At 45.6% G+C, this 14,709-nt stretch overlaps 1 protein-coding gene across 1 annotated transcript in view; it reads left to right on the forward strand.

The window, feature by feature from the left end:
• Positions 1-14,709, forward strand: part of ATP8B4 (ATPase phospholipid transporting 8B4 (putative)) — a 3,619,152-nt gene that overhangs the window by 1,837,752 nt on the left and 1,766,691 nt on the right. Inside the window, exon 14 of the mRNA XM_086958264.1 lies at positions 13,485-13,650. Coding sequence (XP_086814390.1) covers positions 13,485-13,650 — 166 coding nt within the window. The remainder of the gene's footprint in view (positions 1-13,484; positions 13,651-14,709) is intronic.

Below are 14,709 nucleotides of genomic sequence, written 5' to 3' on the forward strand. Positions count from 1 at the left end.
AGAATTTTTTTTATCTGCAATACATTTTCTGTATTCACTCTACACCCTGGAACACCACTAAAGTGAGGCAATGCCGGCTGCACCATGCCTGGGGCAACCCAGATTTCATCACTTCTGACTGGAAGACTTGCAGCCCCAGGATGCAGCCCAGATGCCTCATGATGCACTGCCGGCACATCATTGTCCTCCTCTAAAACAGGCACGTCATCCGCACTAAGAGTAGCTTCATCCGCACAGAGGGTAGCTTCATCATCAAATGATTCCATGTGGAGAGAAAACTCACTGCCTGAATCTTACACTCCCTCCTCTGCCTCAGATGCAGTCAGTCTCTTAACCATGGTCAGAGGAAGACTCAAAAAGCATACCAACAACCTGCTGTGCAGTAATCCTGTGGCTAGTCATTATCCTTACTAAGAAAGGAGACTGCACAAACATGTCAACAACAACCAACACTTTGCAAAATAAATACAACAAATTTGTGATTTATCACAAAGATGTTTATACTCCAAAACTATATGATTCACTTGCAAGAGACAGCAACACTCATCAGCACCTACTCTGCAGAGAGACAGCAAAAACCAACGATATCCCACTTTAAAGAAAAAAAAACACAATTACTCACAAGACAACAAAATACACATTGAGCACAAATGCAAAACGTTTTTGACACTCAAAAAACCGAAGCCAACCATACTGCTATTATTACACCATTTGCAAAATCACATTCATGCATAGAAATTAAACTCATTTACATTGTACAAAAAAAAAGTTTCTTACCAAACACATGCAACTACACAAACAACAGAACAACCAGTAACGAAACCGCAATCTGAAACAGTCTAAAGAGCAAAAGCCTTGAACTAGAACAAAAAGGGAAAAATAAAGCATTACAATTGTGTGAAGATTTCCTTTCCTTCATTGTAGAACTCAGTGATGCCATAGAATGACATCACTGATAGATTCTATGAAGACAGTTAGTTGAAGAAGCTGGAGGTCGCTGTACACATGTGCAGATGTACTCTCATGAATAAAGGCTTTGCCATTCACAAGAAATAAAACAATTAACAATAGAACACGCTATATCCCTACCCAAATGGTCAATCTACCAGATGGGCCTTCAAATAGGGCTGAGAAAAATGGGGGGTGATGTTGCCCAAAGGATTGGGTGGGGTTGTCTGCCAGGCTGATCTGTCCCCCAGTTAGGGCAGAAAACAGCAGACAGAAATATGCTACCCTTGCAAAAGATATAAATCTCTGGTGCCTAGTAGGGTTTTCTGCCTCCCCCCTCCCACCTAGGGCAGAAAGGCCAAAAAAAAGGACAGATCTGGGGTTGCTTCCATTTTCATTTTAAAGAAGCCCTGGTGTCTAGTGGTGTTACCCCCAACTCCCCCCACCGGTGACAGAAAGGCCCCCTGGGCGCGCCTTGCCCAAGGAACCGCTTCCATTTTAATTTTAAATAACTCCCTGGTGTCTAGTAAACAGGCCGATCTGAAAAGTCTTACCATAATTTAGGCCCACAAGGAAGCGACCCTTGCCAAAGGGGTTGCTTCCATTTGTAATTTTAACACACTCCCTGGTGTTTAGAGGGGTTTTCTGCCCCCCCCGCTGGGGGCAGAAAGGCTGTATAAACAGGCCGATCTGCCCCTAGGGGGTCAGAATACACTTTCCAAAAAATATGTCCCCTTAAAGCGACCCTTGCCTAAGGTGTCACTTCCATTTTAATTTTTAAGAGCTCCCTGGCTCTAGTGGGCTTTTCTTAACCACCCCTCCCCACCCTCAACCCTGGCAAGAAATGCCAAAAAATGTGGGCGATCTGTCCCCAAGGGGGGGAGAAAATTCTTAAAATAATTTACCACCCTAAGGCAGCGTCCTTTACCCAAGGGGTCGTTTCCTTTAAAGAAAAAAAAACATCCCTGGTGTCTAGTTGGGGCATTCCTGCTGCACGATCATGATGCTGTGCGCGATGGTGCAGCAGGAATGCCCTGCATTGAGACATCAGGGGAGAGGAAACACTCTTTTCTCTCCCCGAGGTCTCAATGCCTGACGATCTGCCCCCCCCCCGCCCCATCGGAGCACAGAAACGTACCTGTGCCTCCCTGGATGCCTGGAAGCAAATGGCTTCCAGGCGTCCAGCACTTCCTGATGACGTCGGCGCGCGTTGTGCACGTTGACGTCACATGATCGCTGAGGGGGGTCCGGGTGGCAGTGGAAACTCTTCCTCTGCCATCCCTGCTTGGGGGTGCAGATGGGCCGCCCATGGGGGGAGCGCCAGCACTTCCTACATGTGTGGGAGCAATGACAGAGTGGTTCCGTCATGAGCACCGAAGGGGTTAATGTAATGTAATTCTCAATTGAAAATTATATAAATTACATATTTGGTTAATGATTTTAAACATGTATTGATTTCTATTGAATTTTTAACTGGTTATTTGGTTTAACTTTAATTGTTTTGAATTACGTAGTTTGGAATAATGTTTTTAATTTTACCTTTATTAATAGTAATTTATTTGTATTAAATTTTTTGTGTTTTATATTTAATTAATCAATGTATTCTTTTAATATGTTAAATTTTTTTGATTTATATTTAAATCTTCAAGGACAAAACATTCCCTACTGTTGCTTGGATTTGAGTGGGAATAATACATCTGATCTCTTTAAAGTCCAACACTTCCCCTACTTTAGGTTGGATTGGAAAGGAATACTAAGAGCCTCTTTACCTGCATTTCTGCCACCCTTGAAATGGATGGTGGAAAAGCAGGTCATAATATGCTCTGCATTGCCGGCAGCTGTACCACCAGCATTTACTGCCCTTTTCACCCCCCACTACCTTGAGATCCTGTATCCCTGCAGAGGCGGTGGTCTTGTGGTGGTCCAACGCCACCATCATAATATGGCGGGCAGACCCACCGTGGTGGTCGGACAGCCACCCCAAGTACTTCGTACTCGTAATAAGGCCCTAAAACTAATTGTTTTAACACCTACGCTGAGAGGCCTTTTTCCCCCCTATGCTTAGCCTTTTGTTGGCTATTTGGGGTAGTTTGCATTAAAGCTTCTGTACCTTTTTGTGCACATAAGGTATCCATGCCAAATTTGCGTCCCAGGTTTGTGGATCCCTCTGGAGGGGACCCAGAAATTATCAAAAATACAGCTAAATTTTTTTTTTTTTTTAATGGGGAAAAAGTGCTGCAGAAGAAAGTGTCAGTTTTTGTCCGCTGCAAATGGTATCAACAAAGGGGTTTTCCTAATGAAATAACCATATTTCCATCTTCCAAGGAATGGCAGACTTTTGTCAGAAAACCAAACTTTTCTACACAGTTTTAGCATTTTACTGGGACATAGCAGTGTTAGAAATAGGTGTGAAAGCAATAATGAATCCCACAAAGCTATACATGTCTGAAAGGTAGACACCATTCTAAATTCAGCAAACCGCCATTTGTGTAGATCCTTTAAGGTTTGTTTACAGAAACTAACATTCTAAAATAAGAAAAATTGAAAATGAGTTGAAAAAAGCCAGCCATTCGTGCCAACGTTTTCACCTGTAACTTCTTCTAAGTATGACAGATTTTTTAAAACAATATACTCTTACATCCAATAGTCCCTTCTAATTGTGAGAATATATAGGACTTGTAGGTTCACAGAGAAGCCGAGGAACCCTGAGCCAATAACTGATCTGCACCTTGCAATGGTTTTTCATTGTGTGCCAGGTATATAGCAATTCATTTGGTAAAATATAAAGAGTGAAAAATAGGTATCAAAGACACCGATGAATTTCCGGAATGGGAACAAAATATAGAATTTAGAAGCATTAGCCTTTTGCACATTGTAGGTACCCATACGATTATGTGAATTATAGGACATTTTTCAAAGTGACTTTTTTTTTACTCATTGTCTTACATTTGGAAAGCAGAAATGCATAGAAAGTCAATAAGTAGTAACATTTGCTCTACAATTATGTGTTTCCCTAAGTCTCCCAATAAAAATGGTACCTCATTTCTATGGGTAGGCCTAGTGCCCGCAACAGGAAACGGCCCAACATGCAACATGGACACACCACATTTTTACAGTGAAAACGGACCCTTTTTTTTACAAAGTGCCTATATGTGTATTTTGAACCGTAGCTCTGGCGGCACCAAGGGAAACCTAGCAAACCTATCCATTTTTTTAAATTATACATCTAGGGTAATGGGACACCTACCAAACATACACACATTTCTGAAAACCAGACATCAAGGGGAGTCCAGGGAGGTATGGCTTGCGTGGACCCCCAAATGTTTTTCTTAGATGGCCCCCGAGCCCGTGGCCAAAAACCCAGGTGCCCCCCTTGCAAAACCAGGCTTTTTTCTGATAGGTAATTATGATGTCTCCACAATACGTTTTGGGCCCTTGTCTGTTGCGGGTACTTGGCCTACTCACCAGAGTGAGGTACCATTTTTATTGGGAGACCTGGGGAAATGCTGGGTGGTAGGAAATTTGTGTCAGCCCGGTGATCCCACAAATTTCCTACACAGAAATTTGAGACATTTTTTATCTGAATTTAAGGTTTGCAGTAGATTCTGGCTAGGAAAGCTTTGGGGGGTCCACACACGCTATACCTCCTTAGACTCTGCCGGGTGTCTAGTTTTCAGAAATGTGTGGGTTTGGTAGGTTTTGCTAGATGGCCCCTGATCCGGGGGCCAATAATCCAGGTGCCCCCCCTTGAAAAGCAAGGTCATTTTGTGAACGAACAGTAATTTTGATGTCTCCACCGTATGTTTTGGGGTGTTTCCTGTTGCAGGCACTAAGCCTACCCACACTAGTGAGGTACTATTTTTATCTGGAGACCTTGGGAAACGATGGGTGGTAGGAAATTTGTGGCAGTCCAGTGATCCTACAACTTTCCTACACAGAGAAGTGAGGAAAATTAGATTTTTATTTTTATTTAGCTAAATTTGAGGTTTGCAGGGGATTCCGGGTAGGAACATATTGGGATATCCACGTAAGTCGCACCGCCCTGGACTCCCCTAGGTGTCTAGTTTTCAGAAATTTCTGGGTGTGGTAGGTCTCCTTAGATGGCCCATAAGCCGAGACCAAAAAGCCAGGTGACCCCCTTGAAAAAACAATTTGTTTTGTGATAGATGCGTGTACACCTGTGTTTTCGGTCCCGGACTTGCAGACATCTACGGGACCCTAAAAAACCAGGACATATCTGAAAAATATACAACTGCAGGGATTCCAAGGAGGTGTGGCTTGCATTGACCCCTCAACATTTTCCTTCCCAGAATCCACTGCAAACCTCAAATTTGGCTAAAAAGTCATATTTGCCTCTAATATCTGTGTGGAAAAGTTGTGGGATCACTGCACGGCACAAATTTTTTTACCACTCAGCGTTCCGCTCAGTATCCCAATAAAAATGATACCTTACTTGTGTGGATGGGCCATGTGCCTATGACATGAAAGGGCCAACAATGTGTAGAGATTAAAGGGAGCCCAAAATGGGTCCGAAAGGGCAGTTTGTTTATAATTTTTTAGACTGATACTACTTTTGGGCACACACATAAGTAAGGTATCATTTTTCTCGGCAGACCAATGGAATCCCTGGGTGGTAGGACATTTTTGCCTGCGCAGTGATCCTACACTTACCCAAACAGAAATGTGAGGAAATATGACGTTGTAAGTAAATTGGAGGTTTGCTGTGAATTCTAGGTAATTAAAAGCCCCATCAATGCACACCGCCAGCCAAGCACCATCCATGCACACCACCAGCCAAGCACCATCCACGCACTGCACCAGCCAAGCACCAACCCTGCACTCCGCCAGCCAAGCGCCATCCCTGCACTTTGCCAGCCAAGTGCCATCCCTGCACACCGCCAGCCATGCACCATCCATGCAAACCGTCAGCCAAGCGCCAGTCCACGTACACTGCCAGCCAAGTGCCACTCCACACACACCACCAGGCAAGCGCCAATCTACACACACCGCCATCAAGTGCAAGTCCACACACACCATTAGCCAAGTGCAAGCCCACACACACCACCAGCAAAATGCCAGTCAAAGGTTAGTACACGCAGACCGTCAGCCAAACCCCAGTTTACACACCACAAACTCTCCCTGGTTTCTACTTTCTAGTAGTTTTTTCGGGCCCTCTCTTGGTGGTAGATGAGACAAAAAAAAATCACTGAAACAGCTCAAATGTGTGCGACCCATGTGTTTCCTTGACATGCCCATAAACATATCCCTGTTCCTAGTGGGCTTTCTCCGGGGTAGATCAGGGGCTATTGCCCCATTGGCTTTCCTGGGGAGGCAGAAAGACTCCTTTGGGTGCCTTCTGCATTATGGGGGTTGGGGGGGCAGAAAGTCTTTTTTGGGTGTGGGGCCATTACCATGCCCATTCTGGGCAGCGCCCAACCCTACGTATTAAAATAAAACATAAAACATAATCCCTGGTGCCTAGTGGGCTGTCTGCCCCCCCCGGGGTGACAGATCAGGGTCTATTTTCCACCATCTGCTTCCCTTGTAGGCATGGGGGCACTAGCATGCCCATTTGTTACCTAGAACAAAAAAAAATCCCTGGTGCCTAGATGGCTTTCTGCCCCCCGGGGGGCAGATCAGGGCTATTGTCCACATCTGCCTCCTGGACTACTGTGCATTTTTGGGGGGGAATTGGGGGCATTTGCATGCCCATTTTGGGCAGCCACCATCCCTATATACATTTAAAAAATCCCTGGTGCCTAGTGTGCTTTCTGCTTTAATAATCTTGATTCAACACAATGCCAACCAACTCGTTTCACCCTAAACAGGCCTTCATCAGGGCAATACGGGATTTACTCGGTCGACTTTTGAATAAATTATAACATCTTCCGAATAGGCAAATATCAAATTGTAAATCCCTCCTTAAAAATCGAAGAGTCACGTCCTCCGTGTAGGCGTTAAGTAGGACTGGCAATGATCAGGAACTAAGGCCCTCATTAGGATTGCGTTTTTTCCGCATCCTCCGGGCCGGTGGAAGTGTCCGCCGGCCCGGATGATGCGGAAAAACCGCTTCGGACACTTCCAAGACCCCCGGCCAGATTAGGATAGCTGGGGGGTCAGGAAGACAGTCCGCCGCTTTTCCGCCGCGGTCTCCTTAGGACCGCGGCGGAAAAGCTCTAATATGGAGGCGGTGTCTAACAGACACCGCCAGCCATATTAGGAAGGTGGAAACTGATGCCTTTCCGAGGCGGCTTCTCCGCCGTGGAAAGGCATACGGAGATGTCTTTGGGGGCCCGTTGCGGGCCCCCAGGGTGACGGGGGGTTGGGGGGTGCACATGGGGGGTACCTATGGTACCCCCCTGCATTTGCGTGCACGAAGCAGCAGGCACCGCGCGGTGCCTGCCGCTTTGTGCATGCAAAGGCGATGCATGCATATTTAGCCTTGCGGCGGGTGCTGCTTCAAGCAGCACCCGCCGCAATGTTGAATATTGAGGATGTGACCGCCAGGGTTGCAGTCACATCCTAATCTGCACGGAGGGACCGCCGCTGCCCCTGCGGAGGGTCCCTCCTACTCTGGGGTGGCCATCCTAATGAGCACCTTAGTGTTCAACCAACGAGCCCAGAAATGAAGGTTGAATAATTCCTATTTGGACATCATGAACTGCCTCTAGTCAGAGAGAAGTTTATTGTTATGTGGGCCGGGTATGGCCAGACTTCCTTCAGGAACTGCAGCAGATCCGAAACACCAAGTTGGGGCTTCGCTATTACTCCCATCCGGCTCCCAGGGGTGCCAGAAAGACTGTGGAATTTTGGAGGGGGGTTTTTAGGCAGCGCCCACCCCCATATTCTTAAAAAGAAAATCCCTGGTGCCTACTGTGCTTTCTTCTCCCCTGGTGGAAGATCCGGGGCTATTGCCACATCTGCCTCCTGGGGGGCAGAAAGACTGTGGAATTTGGGGGGAGGCGGGGTAAGGGCAATGGCATGCCATTTTGGGCAGCTCTTACCCCTATAGATGTTAAAAAAAATCCCTGGTGCCAAGTGGACTTTCTGCCTCTCTGGGGGGCATATCAGGGGCAATGGCACCCAACTGCCTCCCGGCGGGGGCAGAAATACTGTGGAATTTTTGGGGGGAACTGGGGGCATTTGCATGCCCATTATGGGCAGCCCCCATGCCTATATACAATTAAAAAAATCCCTGCTGTGCTGCCCTGCTGTGTGCTTTCTGCTTTAATAATCTTGGTTCAACGCTTTTCGCCCTAAACCGGCCTTTATCGGGGCAATACGAGATTTACTTGGTTGACTTTTGAATAAAGTATAGCGTCTTGCGAATAGGCAAATATCAAAATTTAAGTCCCTCATTAAAAATCGAAGAGTCACGTCCTCTGTGTAGGCGTAAGTTGGACTGTGCGTAATTAGGAACCTAGTGTTCAACCGAGCCCAGAAATAATAGCAGATTAATTCCTATTCGGACATCATGAACTGCCTCAGGTCAGAGAGATGTTTATTGTTACGTTGCCTGGGTATGGCCATACTTCCTTCTGGAATTGCAGCAGATCCAAAACACCCAGGGTGGCAAAAGACTGTGGAATTTCATAGGGGGGTGAGGGCATTGCCATGCCCATTTTGGGCAGCGTCCACCCCTATATACTTAAAAAGAAAATCCCTGGTGTGCTTTCTGCCCCCCCCCCCAGGGGGGAGATCGGGACTATTGCCCCTATCTGCCTCCTGGGGGGCAGAAAGACAGTGGAATGTGGTGGGGCTGTGGGCAATGGCATGCCCACTTTGGGCAGCTTTAACCCCTATAGATGCTTACAAAAATCCTGGTACCGAATGTGCTTTCCGCCCCCCCGGGGGCCGATCCATGGCTATTGCCCTGATCTGCCTCCTGGGGGTGGGCTGAAAGACTGATATTTGGGGGGCGGGTGTAGGCATTGGCCCTACAGGTGTAAAAATAAAAATCCCTGGTTCCTAGTGTGCTTTCTGCAACCCTGAGTGAGCAGAAGGGTGCCTATGACCCCATCTGCCTCTTGTGGGGCAGAGAGACTGTGGAATTTGGGGGGCATTCACATGCCCATTTTGGGCAGCCCCCACCCCTACAGGCATAAAAAGAAAAAAATCCCTGGTGCCTAGCGTGCATTCTCCCCCCTCCCCGGGTTGGGGGATTTTGGGATTTTTTCTCAGAGTTGGCCATGTCCACTTCTACACCCCTTGATGAAAGGCTATTTACTGGGCCAGGGAGCGCAGAGGCCTGTCGGCACACATCTGTGCGCAGACAGTGGAAAGCGCTAGGACCCCTGGTCCTTTGACCACTATCCACTACTCCAAAGAAGAGCTAATGCACTGGACACCTTTGGGTAGAAATATTAAATGTATTGAATGTACATTAGATGGGAACTACAACAGCTTTAATTGTGCAGGCTGTAACTTCTATCTAGAGACTTGACATAGAAGTAAAAGGAGGGGGTGGTTTGGCAATTATCTATCCCTATTCAGTTAAGGCCAACTTCACACCAGCACCCCTTTCAGGGGTCAAAGCACTTTGTTCAACTTCAAATTTAATTTTCTAACTGATCCAACTTTAGTAGGATCCTGATGTATCGGCGCTCTGGGCCCTATAAACTCTTTCCCTACTAGTCTTCAATCTCCTCTGGAATCCTACATGGAGGTGCAGAATTTTAATGTATTAGGTGACTTTAACTTCCACCTAGAGTCAGGAAATAACCCAGATTTGAGTAAATTAATCAACAGCTGTCGCAGTTTTGGTCTCTCCCAGATAGTGAACCAACCCACTCACAAGGCGCTTCACACCTTCGATGGGATTTTCTCTAACCCTTAATTAACTTTACTTGACTTTGATAGAAATTCACCATGGTTTCGGTCTGATCATGAGGCTTTTCTTTTTTTAAATATTAGCAATTCCTTGGCAAAACCTACATTCTAACCCTTCAGGTGCATCGAAAACAGGTCCATGTCACAAGGTATCTAAGGTTGATCTGGAGGCTATGCTCAGCAAGGAGTATCCAGTACCTGATCCTAATATAGATATATAGATACTGCCATAGTAACTTATAACATTGGCTGGATATAGCTCTTACTAGTCTGGCACTGGAGAAAACTGTCAAATCTTTTAGGAAGCAAACTTCAGTCCAGTGGTATACCTCAGAACTAAAGAGCCTTAAACAAAAATATAGGGCTGCCAAATGCATCCAGAGAAGTGACTATGACCCTTCATCTAAGACCAACAATTCGGCTATCGGTAAAGAGTATTATTCTAGGATTGTTGCAGCTAAAGCTCAATTATTGTCTACTAGAATAAGTACAGCTAAAAATTCTGCTAAGGAGTTCCCATGATGCACTGGGCCAGGGACAGACTAATTTGCATGTAGCCAGGTTCTGAGCTGGGATGGTGCAGTGAGCTAAAAAACGGTGATGGATCAAGCCCTGATCTGTTGACTGGGTAAGAGTGTTCTGTTTTATTCAGATACTCTGTCCATCACCACCCCCTTTTCTGAATCGTTTTGTCCACCATAAGCGTGGAGGGGTATACTCAGATGTGAGTCCCTTGCTCACTGCACCATCAGGATTCAAGCAAGCCGGGCCGAAGACGGCTGTAATGCCAGAAAACGGTCCCCGGAAGCTTGTTTCCTTTTCAGTTAAAGAATTGGCTTGGTAGTTTGGTCTGCCCTGTTCCCATGATGCACTGGGCCAGGGACAGACTAATTTGCATGTAGCCAGGTTCTGAGCTGGGATGGTGCAGTGAGCTAAAAAAAGGTGATGGATCAAGCCCTGATCTGTTGACTGGGTACGAGTGTTCTGTTTTATTCAGATACTCTGTCCATCACCACCCCCTTTTCTGAATCGTTTTGTCCACCATAAGCGTGGAAGGGTATACTCAGATGTGAGTCCCTTGCTCACTGCACCATCAGGATTCAAGCAAGCCGGGCCGAAGACGGCTGTAATGCCAGAAACCGGTCCCCGGAAGCTTGTTTCCTTTCCAGTTAAAGAATTGGCTTGGTAGTATGGTCTGCCCTGTTCCCATGATGCACTGGGCCAGGGACAGACTAATTTGCATGTAGCCAGGTTCTGAGCTGGGATGGTGCAGTGAGCTAAAAAACGGTGATGGATCAAGCCCTGATTTGTTGACTGGGTACGAGTGTTCTGTTTTATTCAGATGCTCTGTCCATCACCACCCCCTTTTCTGAATCGTTTTGTCCACCATAAGCGTGGAAGGGTATACTCAGATGTGAGTCCCTTGCTCACTGCACCATCAGGATTCAAGCAAGCCGGGCTGAAGACGGCTGTAATGCCAGAAACTGGTCCCCGGAAGCTGGTTTCCTTTCCAGTTAAAGAATTGGCTTGGTAGTTTGGTCTGCCCTGTTCCCATGATGCACTGGGCCAGGGACAGACTAATTTGCATGTAGCCAGGTTCTGAGCTGGGATGGTGCAGTGAGCTAAAAACGGTGATGGATCAAGCCCTGATCTGTTGACTGGGTACAAGTGTTCTGTTTTATTCAGATACTCTGTCCATCACCACCCCCTTTTCTGGAAGGAGTTTTTCAAAAGCATTGTCTATCTTACTAATTTTAAACAAAACACTTCTCATAGCACCAGCCAAAATCTCTGTAACACCGTAACAGACTTTTTCCAGAGTAACATAAACTGCATCTATAATGAACTCATAACAGTTGTGGAACAGGTCACTTCTGTTCCTATACTGGGCACTGCCATTCCTCCTGGCTGCGATGGGCAACATGGTCACTTTAGCAATTTTCCATCTGTATCGTAAGCCTATGTTGCCAATCTTATCGCTGCTACTAAATCTGGATCCCCCTCTGACCCCTGCCCTCCTTTAATTTTTCACCTGGAACCTAACCTGATTTTAGTCCAGTTAATCAGACTCCTGAATCAAATTCTGTCCTCAGGTTGCTGACCTAACATCTGAAAGCAGGCCTCTGTTTTACCCATTCTGAAAAAACCATCCTTGGACCTGACTGTTTATAAAAATTACCGCCCAACATCTTGGCTGCCTTTCCCAGACAAAAGACCGTCTGCCGCTTTTCCGACCGGGCAAGGAGTTGACCGGGTAGGGAAGAGTTGAATATGGTGGCGGTGTCTGTTAGACACCGCCATCCATATTACTATGCATGTGGAAATCAGCCTTTCCATGGCAGCGTTGCTGCAGCGGAAAGGCATGCGGATTTCGCATTTGGGGGCCTGTTGCGGACCCCCAGGATGTTGGGAAGGTGAGGGGGGCACATGGGGGGTACCTATGGAGTTAATCCGTTGTTTCTAATTACTAGCCCAGTCAAATTCCAGAGCTGGGAAACCCAGTCAACAGTTTTAAATATCTATAGTGAAGTAATGTAATAAGCCTGTGGTATTACGTAGTTTACCCAGACTAAATCCAGTATGGACAGTCTCTTCCCGGTGAGTCAACTAGTAAGTAGGGGAGCCTTTTCAGGATGTGATCAGAGCGAAAGGTATGAACCAAAGCGTCCTTTATTAGGGCAATCTTATTGTCCGTGGGCAATGTAGACCCAGAGGAGTTGGCGGATCAAGATGATTCCAAGGTGAGAAAAGTATAACCCATAAAGCCTGAAATTCGGTCTGTATTATTCAGATGTCATTGCATGGGAAGGATCGAATCTCCCACTGTGTAGTCAGTCTAATGATAAGCCAATGTTGAATTCAGTGTTTGGTCGGGCATTGGTGGCATAGCATGTGTAAGTAGAGATCTCCCATTGCGAGGCCAGTCTGAAAATAAGTCAGTACTGAATACAGTGTTTGAAAAGTCAACAGCAGGAACAAAAGATCTCCAGTAAAGAGCCCCTCTATGGGTGCCCGTCAGGCCTGACGAGGAGAAAACCCATATGATGAAGCATGACACCTAGCTTGCTGGGTATGTGAGGGTTTTAGTTCCGAAAGGGAGGATCCCCCTTCCCTACCTCTTTTGTTGGGGCCTTCACCCATTGCTTGGTTCATCCACTCCTTTTTTACTTTGTCACCCTGAGGAACAGCGTACCCTTCGTTGTTTACACTCATAATACTTTGCCAAAAATGAGGTTTGTTGAGCTCAGTGAAGAATTTTCCTCCTTTTTTTAGTCCGGTTGTTGGCCTCATTTGGGATGCTTGTTAAGGAAATATTTTCTCAGAAACTTGTTTTGTTATTCGTTAAAATAAAATAAGGCAATTCTGTCATCTACGCTGCTGGTGGCTATGCAGCAATGAGTTCTCGATTAGATCAACTATATGACTAGTAAATAAGGACAAGTGTATTAAGTGAATTGATGCTCCTTTGAGTGTAGTGGGCATTACTGTATTTCCTGTCTACATTGAATGACTATTTGCATATTTGTTTTTCATCAAATATCTAGTAACACACTTTATTGTTTATAGTCTAGTATGGAGATGTGTATAAGCAATACTTTATAGACTGTTTCGGAGAAAAGTATTTTGTTGAAGTGTCATAATTTTGGAAATCTGTAACAAGTGAGTAATGTTTATCTAGAAGTCTATTTTTTTTCTCCTTTCTTCAGAAAACGCTGCCAGTGGATTTCTCATTTAACCCACTTTCTGATAGCAAGTTCATCTTTTATGACCAAAGCCTCATTGACTCTGTAAAGCTTGAAGATCAGAGTGTACATGAGTTCTTCAGACTGCTTTCGCTTTGCCACACAGTAATGCCAGACTTCAAAAATACAGGTAAGAGGTTTTAGGTCTGGCCATTGAAACGGCTATGGTGGTCTTGCTAGACGATTTTTTTGTTAAATGAGTCGCACATAAAATATGTTCGAGAGCGCTTTTGATCAGCAGTCGTCCATCCGAAATCTATTGAATTGTCATTCACAATTTTGAATCCACCCACCATACTATACGGAATGGGGAAATGGGTCAGCCCACTACAGCCATTGGTGCGATTCCCTTTCAGTGACTGAAAAAGCTTGTGCACATTGTTCACATTTGCCTAAACATAGTCCCTTTCTGGTTAGTGACACATTTTATTTAAATAACAGGTTTTTATATTGCCTAATTTGCTAAGGGGTTATTTTTCAACTTCTTTTTGAAGTTGCTATTTTGTGCTTGGGAGCCTGGAGAAGTCCATCATCTCCATGCAGCGTCTGCAAACCAAATAAATTAAGACTGTCAGGAGGCATCCGCTCAATATGTTAAGGTCGATGCAGCATTTTCAGAAGTGGAAGGACCATTGGATTGCTGCTATGGAGAAGGAGCAACATGTGAGAAACAAGCACAGACAGTACATGGCACGCTTTGATGCCTTTACCCGTTCCATAAATCGATTGGTAATAGCCATAACAACTCTTGCAAGGAAAACTGTCAAAATACAGGATGACATTGGGCACTGCTGTCAGGATGTTGCATGTGGACTAGCTCAAGTGGCACACCCCTTGAGAACATACAGACCCACAACCTCTCTGTCCTCAATATTCTGCCTCCACCTGAGAGTGAAGATGGCTTTAGCATCAGGGCTTCATCTATGCAGGAGGTATGCAGTACCAGCCGTACACACCAGAACACTTCTGGGTTGGACATATCCCCACTCTCACATGCCACTGTTGCTGACAATGCACCTAACCCCAGAGGCCGGAAGAAGTGACTACCTTGAACACTCAGAGTCGTGAGTCCACTGTTTGTTTGTAATGGCATACTTTGTTGCCTAGTTATCACAATTTTGCATCTGCAATGGATATAGTTGTTTTAGGAGAGTGATATTATTGTAACAACCTGAATAAAAGTTGAACT

Source organism: Lissotriton vulgaris, chromosome 2_1 (assembly GCF_964263255.1).
Source record: "Lissotriton vulgaris chromosome 2_1, aLisVul1.2, whole genome shotgun sequence".
Classification (NCBI taxonomy): domain Eukaryota; kingdom Metazoa; phylum Chordata; class Amphibia; order Caudata; family Salamandridae; genus Lissotriton; species Lissotriton vulgaris.